This window comes from Acartia tonsa, chromosome 8, assembly GCF_053477335.1.
Source record: "Acartia tonsa isolate MP-2025a chromosome 8, ASM5347733v1, whole genome shotgun sequence".
Taxonomy (NCBI): domain Eukaryota; kingdom Metazoa; phylum Arthropoda; class Copepoda; order Calanoida; family Acartiidae; genus Acartia; species Acartia tonsa.
The window spans coordinates 10,789,056-10,797,694 of record NC_137267.1 but is presented as its reverse complement, the minus strand read 5'-3'; the positions used below and the strand labels follow the sequence as shown (position 1 = coordinate 10,797,694).

Genomic DNA, 8,639 nt, shown 5'->3' with positions numbered 1-8,639 from the left:
TATAGTTTCCAGCAATGATAACCTAACAGTAACTTTAATTGTGATTCCATTATTGAGAAAGTGATCAGAAAGTATTCAAGTCCAATATCAATAAATATTGATTCAACAAACCAATTTAACTTTCAAGGGAAAAGGCATTTGTAAAATTAGGCCTTATTTAACAAAATTTCTCTTAGATTAATGATAAATATTAAGTTTCAACATGAAATTGTACTGAGATAGCTTTTTGTTTGATCTAACATGGCCATGGGAATATTGAATATCTGAGCTTATTATTGATACGATAGAACTAAATCCAGATCAACCATGACATTTATTGAAAAGGTTCCAAATTATAAAGAAATAATGCTTGTATTAGCAATGCCCGATAAATATATGAACATCTCCAATAATGATACACAAAATTACACCTTCTGTGAAACGTTTGGACATACAACTTAATGAATCAATTAATCAAGTTTCAATAAAAGTTCCCAAAGTTGTTAAGTCAAGGAACAAAAAAATTAATAGTTTAATAAACAGCCCTATGTCCCCTCCCTCCCTGAGTATAAGTCTATGTAAAATGATAATTTTTTTTCTCTTAAATATCAGCATTTTATTATACGACTGATTTAATCTATTCTATAATGTTATACTTTTTGTTGTTATTACACCTTTGGTATCCACGGAATAACTAAGCCAAACTAAATTGTGAGGTAAGGAGTGGAATAACTACGAAGTTGGGAAAGGATAAAAGTACTGAATTCTACCAGCTACAACTTTCCAAGGAATAATTACGCAAAAGTTGAGAAACTACAAATATTTAGAATTACCTGTTTCTAACTTGTGATTACTATCTTAACCCTACTCCACTTTCTTAAAACTATGACTGAACCTAATCAAAGCTTACAATTTCAAAATATTAAATACCAAAAATAATTATTATAATCTATGAAAAAAATCTTTCAATTTCTCTAACTTTTTGTAAAAAATCTGCGAAGGTATTATTTTGTTTTCACCATAATAAGGCATCATTTTGTCCTATATAATAGGATTCTGTAGACTTTACATATCCGTGTATATTACTTCAATTATAGGTAGTAAGAGGTCAACATTGTAGTGTTATTTTATATCTACAGTGTTTCAAGGAAATATTTATATGATCAACAATTTGGATGTTTTTTTCAAGCAACAAATTTAACATAAGCAAAAAATTAATACTACACTCCTGAACATTTGCTTCCCTTAAAAGCAAAATTAGACCTTACCAGCCATACCAGAAGTCTTAAAGACCGCCCGATTTTTTAACATTGTGAAAGAAACAGTAAATTTTTTTCTTAGTGTGATTTCTTTTGGGGGAGTGGTGGTACCCAACCCAAAACTTTTGACAAGCTTTACTGTAAAGCAGAACCATATCGGTTTAGTAATTAGCGAGATCTTTCGGAACACACACACAAATATACTTAACTTATAATAAGGATAAATTCTTAGAAATTTTTTTAAGATATTTAAAATTTCAGTGGTTTTGTTGTAAACGTTTGATTCCCTTCCTACTTTTCCAATTTATTCCTTTATGCTTTTTTTGGTTATTTACTTATAGACATAGTATTGGCAATTTCTCAGGAAGGAAGAAGACATTAGTCCCAAAAGTTTTACAATAACTTTTTCTAATTCGTTGACTCAACAATTTCGGGGTTTCTATTGAATTTTGTTTGGTTGGTTCATATGATATAGTTGAGCGTCCTAACTTTTCAACCACTAATTGTTATCTACAAAAGTGGTAATTTTGTGTATCATCGTTGGGGATGTACAATTTATCAGCAATTGTCTGGCAATTTCTTCATTTTCTTACATATCCCTTGTTAGATAAGGGCTTATTTTTCAAAAAAATATTATCCTACCCTATTTTTCGATATATAAGGGTCCTTTCTTAATGGTACCTATTTCAAATTACATCAACAAAGCTAGGTACCAAAATTATTTTCTTGGTGACAAACTGGTGGTTTTTGAAATCTGAAATAATGACACAACAGCAACTCTCATGGTATAATCTTACTGCAATACCAGAGTTTTCAATATGCTTAGGAATCTCTAACTATCAGCTGATCAATATCATGAAATCACATTTCCAAAAATTAGACGAATAGGAAAAATACAAAAGTTTGAGCTAATCTACAAATTATAATTATGCCAAGTCTAAAAAACGCATAAAAACAGCCGCCAGTGATTGAAATATCCGCAACTGACAGTCTGGTGCAGCTGCCACAAAATTAGCGGCTGAAAGTAAAAAAAAACTTAGCTGCCAGTTTAACAAAAAAATTTAGTTAAGCTATCAATTTTCCTAAAATTTTCCCATTCACAGCTAAAATATCCCAAAACATTCAACATTTCAAAGATCTGACTTAAAGCACAAAGAGGCCTGGTCTTTATTATACAAATAATTGAAAAACATTTAAAACAACAGGATCATTTATTAGTTTTCATATACCTTAAACAATACGAAATCACAGTTTTAAGAAAACAAAATACAGTATTAATAAATTTGATGATTTAGACTAAGTTAGTGGAACTGTGTTAAAAATAACATGGAATTTATGACTATCACATCTTAAGTACAAAATAAAAATAAACCCATGAGTTAAAAATCTGTTTACATTTGAGTGTAAATAAACTTCTCTTGCATTAAAAAAAAAATCATCTGAAAAATCCAAATTTATATTTTAACTAAGTTTAGGTATAGTGAAGTCCCTTTTGTGGCAACGCCTCTTCAGGGGCGAATCATCGTATTTTTAAAATTGTTTTTAATAGGTTATTTTAGGTTATATAGAGTTAGGCAATTGCTCCGCAGAGTTAGGCAATTGGCCCCGCAGGGTTAGAGCCCCCTCTCAGGGGCTAGAAATAGGAGAAAGCTATTGTGAAAATATAAAGAAAACGCCTCTTAAGTGGCGTTGCCAGGAAGGAACTATACCCCAAAGTTTAAATGGCAGCAAATTAGTCTGATCTGTGCATTTTAAACTACAACAAAGCATTTGATGAGGTTTTAAATCTATTAAACAAATTGATGCCTAGAATAATAGAATTAAATGAAAAAAATATTGCAAGATTTTTTACATACAATTAAGATAACAAAAAAAATAAATAAACAAAACATATTAAACTAAAATGAAATAATGATGATGGAATGATTATAAATAAAACAGGGCTGGGTAGGGGTATCAATGCAATTTAATTGATAAAATATACAATATAAGAATACTGCCTTTCATTTAAATTATCTATTACACTGCTTTTGAAGCAAAAGTTAACAAATTTTTTTTTTTTTACAATTTTGGAATAATTTTGAAATGCATAAAATGAAATAATGAAGAAAAACAATAATTCTAAAACATAAATAATAAAATAACCAAATGTTTTAAATAATTAAATACAAACTACAAATAATAAAGTATAAAGGGGTGTTTAGTGACTTTTTTTGAGACTTTGAGACTCAATCCTTTTAATAAAGGGCAAGATATTATATAATAAACCAATTTTATATAAAATATGGCACTTTTACATGCCACTACTTTCAATCAAAATAATTAAATATATCTATCTATGGAAAATATGTGAAAATTTAGTCAACTTACAACAGTGAAATTATATTGTTCTACTTAAATTATGAGTTAAAAGCAAGTTTTATACTTAATTGTTTAAGTCATAATAATCCCCCTCTCCTCTAATTTTTACAATTTTTTTGTCCAACAAACAAATATAGAACAGTTTCTGTTAAAATAGAACAATTAATGTACAGCCCTTTTTCCCTCCCCACTTCCATTTTTACCATTCTTATGTCAAGTGAATGTATTTTTTTGTATGAAAATTTAAATTTAAACCTAGTTTTGTTAGCCCTGAGGGACCGAACAAAACTTGTATAGATTTAAGGATTTTATTTTGATATTCAAGGAAAATTATCTGTATTATGATGCTATTAATCATGATTTTTCAGTATAGTTGAGAACCAGTTCTTATCCAATGGATATTAATCAGTTTCAAAGCCATACTAAAAGAAAAAAATATTCACTGTCACAAAGTGTTACCAATATTCAGATCTCGCCAATTAGTAGTTCAAATATAAGACATAAAATATTTTAAAAATAAAATAAGAAAACTAACCCTATAACCTGAAAAATTAAAGTAATAATTCATCATAGATGATATTTTAATTTGAAAAAAAAATGTTAATTTGAAACCAAAAGTTTTACATCTAACATCAAATATCACATTAATGAAATAGATGTTCTTAATAAAATAAAATTATCTTTATATTATAAGTACAGTAATTAGTGATATTAATTAATATCTTGAGACAAAAAAGACTAGTATCTAATTTAATTAAAAATTGATAATTTTAAACATATAAATGATTTACACAATACACACAACAGAAACAATAAAACACAAAAAAATATGATTTATAATAATTTATAACTAAGTGATTTAAACAAAATTATGTATGACTTATTTAACCCGTTACAATTCAATCGGCTAAAAAATTTAGATTTAACTTAAAATATGTTATGCCTTTTGGATTAAAGCATAACAAAAAAAATTATTTCAATGTTGACAAACCTTAAAATCCTTAACATTGATCAAAATTTTTATGGAAGAAATAATTAACATGGAAGATTTACAATTGACACAATTAAATATTTCTAGTTTCAGATTAAAATTCATTTAATAAAACATGGATAGTTCAATGGCAGATAATCAATGCTCACCCCTACTTTATTTGCTTAGATTTAATTTATCATCCAAAGCTCTCTGCCTTATTCTGTTTTATAAAGTACTAAAGTTTTTGTCTGAAGCTTAAGATTTCAATGAACTGATTGAGTTCTCTTTTCTAGGGAAGCTTCACAATTGTCACAGGATGGTTTAATGCTATTTCATTTTTAGACTTTAGCCTTGTTGTGGTTATAAGACATTGTTCTGCTCTCTTCTTACCCCTTTGAATACAGATACCTTAGATGCTAGGGTCGCAGAGGCTAGTATGCAAATATTGAATGACATAAAATTTTCACATTTTAAATTTTAAGGAAGGGGAAAGTTGATATTAATCTTCCATTGAACTATCAGAAGTGGATTCTTAAAAAAGTTAGGATCGCTGAATTGGCCATGGTAGCCAGATCGCCAAAATTGTTTTTGTAAAAATCCTCCAAAATCATATAAAAAATCTACAAAAATCAAATAAAATCTTATGTTAATAAACCATCTATGATTTTAGAATACTTTTCTTTAAATTTTTACAAAATAAACTTTTGTGACCTTGCTACCATAGCCTATTCAGCGATGCTAGATTTTTTAAGAACCCACCTCAGATTAAACTGAATTCTATAAGGATGAATTATTAAAAATAGTACTAAAGGTTGGGTTTAATAACTATTAACTTAAAACAAATAATTCTTAACATTACGATCTTTCAATATAGTAGAATATATATTTACACAACTATTCTATTCTAGTTTTTTTTTTTTATAAATGTTAGTAGAAAAACATGAGAAGGATATTGTATAAAATATCTGGCTAGGCGGGTTTTTATCTGGACATCTTCATTTGCCTGTTATTCTGAGATGGAGAAAAGGATTTTAAATTAAATTTATTTGGAAAAACCAAATATTAATGGGTAAGTAGTTCTTTAAAAAAAAGTATAACTTTAAAATAATAGTATCAGCATATTTTCCTGTTTGAACTTTTGTAAAGCGAATTTTCTTAGAATTATTATTTTATTCCGTGTAATATTCAATACAGAAGTCATCTTTAGTTAATTTGTTATGCTTTTTTTAATATCTAAAGCATGAACTGATCTAACTTTTTCCATCTAGCTATATGGGTTACCTAAAATAGAATAGGCTTATCAAACTAAAAAAGTTTTGGGTTTCATCTTTCTTTCTTTCTAGTAACTACACCTCAAAGATATATAGTTAAAATCGTTAATACCCATTATAGAGCTAAATCTAAAAGTTCTAATACAGAACGTTATTAGAATTAGAATTGTACAGTATATAAAAAAATCTATAAAAATCCATTATCAATTTGCCTTCAACATCCTTTTCTCTATCTCAATAATATAATTTTGTTTTATTTACAAGGATTTCTAAATCTACTTTTGATACGTTTCTTTTTTATCATATTACACATTTACAAATTTTAATTCTTTTTTAAGTCGAGTATATAAGCTGTTTTATTTTAAAGCAATTGTAATATTTAAATTTGAGAATTTAATTTCATAATTTATGCCTTTTTTAATACATATTACACATTTTAATAAAATGTATTTATTAGATTGTGACTTGCTTATTGGAGCATTCTTGTTCATAATTAGTTTTGTCGAATGTATTGTTTTTCAAAATGTCTTGTGACACCGGCTTTCCTTGGAAAACCTAAAATAAAAATTTTATTAGGTAAATTTGAAGAATCATACTAACTGTTTTCCCCATCATGGCTTTGAAGCCGGTTCTGAGACATACGGGAAAATCATGTATAGCATCGTATTAAACATTATTTCACGAATAGTAAAATAAAAACAATAATATTAATACCAGTTTTGTTAGCCAGGGCCTGCGGTCTCTCGGGACTAACAAAGTTTTTAAATCTTTTAATTTTTCATTTTAAAATCAGCGGAAAGGTGTCTATAATACGATCCGATAAATAACTACTGGTTCTTTTAAGCTTTTATTTAATTTGATCCCTAAAATAGGGGAAATTTTAGAATTATCATAATTTGTTGTTCTTGTACGGTAAGGTTTAGTCAGAAAGAGGGATACCCAAAGTAATAGTACCCAAAGTTTATGAAAACATTATCTCATTCTTCGATATAAATTCTTAATGTACTTTCTCGTATTCATTCGAAACCGGTGGATTAGAACAGGTTCTCATCAATACGAAAAAACTATGTCTAGCATCGTATTATGTCCAGTTTGCTACGAATATAAAAATGTACAATCATAAGATTAAAACCAGTTTTTTTAGCCCCGAGATGCCGAAGGAATTTTAAATCCGCGGAAAGCAGTTTATAATACGATGCGAGAAATAACTATTATCAAATTTTGATTGGTTGGTACAAACTGGCAGTGTCCAAACTTTTCTACTAATAATAATTATATTAATCTAAAGCAGGGATAATTATATATCATAATTGGGAGAGGCATAGACGTCCAAGGGGGGGGGGAGGTAAAGTGGAGATTACCCCCCCCCCATTTAAAATTTAAAATTTTGTTTACCCCCAAAAAAATTTACCCATGCCAACAGATTTGAGGGGGGTAATTCCCCCCCCCCCCCAAGCAAATATTACCCCCGGGGTAAAATTTTTTTTTTGGGGGGGGTAAAAAAAAAAATTTGCGGCACGCGAAAAGCGCAATTTTACCCCCACAAAAAAACGAATTACCCCCCCCCCCCTTAAAAAAATGTTACCCCCCCCCCCAAAAAAAAAAAAGCTTGGACGCCCCTGAGGAGAGGTACATGAATAAATCGTCCTTTGTTTTATCCCTTAAGATCCCTACGTTTGGCTGGGAAAAAATTTGAAAATCATACAGAAAATTTTTGTATATAATTTAACACCTACAAAGGTAAGTAATTAAATATCAGGGAGGAAAATTTCATCTAAACAAAAATATTTTTTTTCTACAAAAAAAAGGTAAATTTTGCCATTATACAACAAAATTCCAAAACTGTTTTTTTTTTCATATAAAAGATTGAAGGCAAACTAATTTATTCTTGTGATGAAATCTCACTCTCTGATTAAATATACCTTAAAAATTTTAGAATTTAATAGTGACACCTCTGGCGGTAATAATTCTCATACTGTGTGAGTTTTTTCCTCCACCTATATATATTTGGTTATTAGCAAACACCCAAATAATACATAAGATAAAAAAGACTAGTTTTTATAATAAAAACTGATGCCTTTTGAAATAAAAAAAAGACTACTACTGCAATCCGCCCAATTTTCGGATTCTTACAAAAAACCGCCCCCCCCCCCCTCAACCCCAAAAAAGCGAATTTTTCCGTGTATTGTGGATTCTTGTGTTTTTTCGGATTGTGGATTGCGGTCTTAATATAAATTTAAAAAAATCTAGCCCCTACAGCGGCATTTTTTAACCCTTACTTAACCTACAAAAAACTTTGGATGCTACCAACCATATTACTTGTAGTTAAGAAACAATAAAATACTATTTATTTTTTTCTGACACATTTTAGATAACATTTTTTAAATTGCTATTAAAGTCCTAAAATTAACAATCCGAATTAGCTATTTGAATAGCGAATTGTGGATTCTGATAATGGGTCCAAAAATTGTCCTAAAATTGCGCGGATTTCGGATTCGGATTGTCAACCCTAATTTAAACAACAATTGATCTCAGCATATAATTCATTAAATTAAAGTCAAGAACCCTACCTGTATAACTGGTGGGGGCGTGGGTAAGGTTGTATCAGCTGGTGGTTTTAAAGTAGATCTCACTCAAGATGGCCCAATTCTCACTAGATGCACCCACAGTCAACCTAAAAAAATGTATCTGTCATTTAACTTGCAAAAAAAACTTTTGAATAGATAATTGTTAGTTTGTTTGTTCAAGTGAATGTTCGGTCTACAATAATTCAGTTATCTTAAGCGATAAGACAAA

The 8,639-nt window shown here is 28.9% G+C and overlaps 1 protein-coding gene across 6 annotated transcripts in view; it reads right to left on the bottom strand.

The window, feature by feature from the left end:
- Positions 1-2,430: 2,430 nt before the first annotated feature.
- LOC145325976 (alpha-1,3-mannosyl-glycoprotein 4-beta-N-acetylglucosaminyltransferase A-like) overlaps positions 2,431-8,639 on the bottom strand; it is a 44,162-nt gene continuing 37,953 nt past the window's right edge. The window contains exons 23-26 of one of the 6 annotated variants that reach the window (XR_013881688.1): positions 8,414-8,517; positions 7,766-7,840; positions 2,948-6,398; positions 2,431-2,703 (exon numbers count right to left, since the gene is read on the bottom strand). Coding sequence is in view for 1 of the 6 variants with exons in the window: in XM_080169023.1 (XP_080025149.1) it covers positions 8,448-8,517 (70 nt within the window). In the remaining 5 variants the exon portion in view is untranslated. Of the gene's footprint in view, positions 2,704-2,947; positions 6,399-7,765; positions 7,841-8,413; positions 8,518-8,639 lie in introns of those variants that run through there. The other 5 variants (XR_013881687.1, XR_013881689.1, XR_013881690.1 and 2 more) reach the window with 5 other exon arrangements.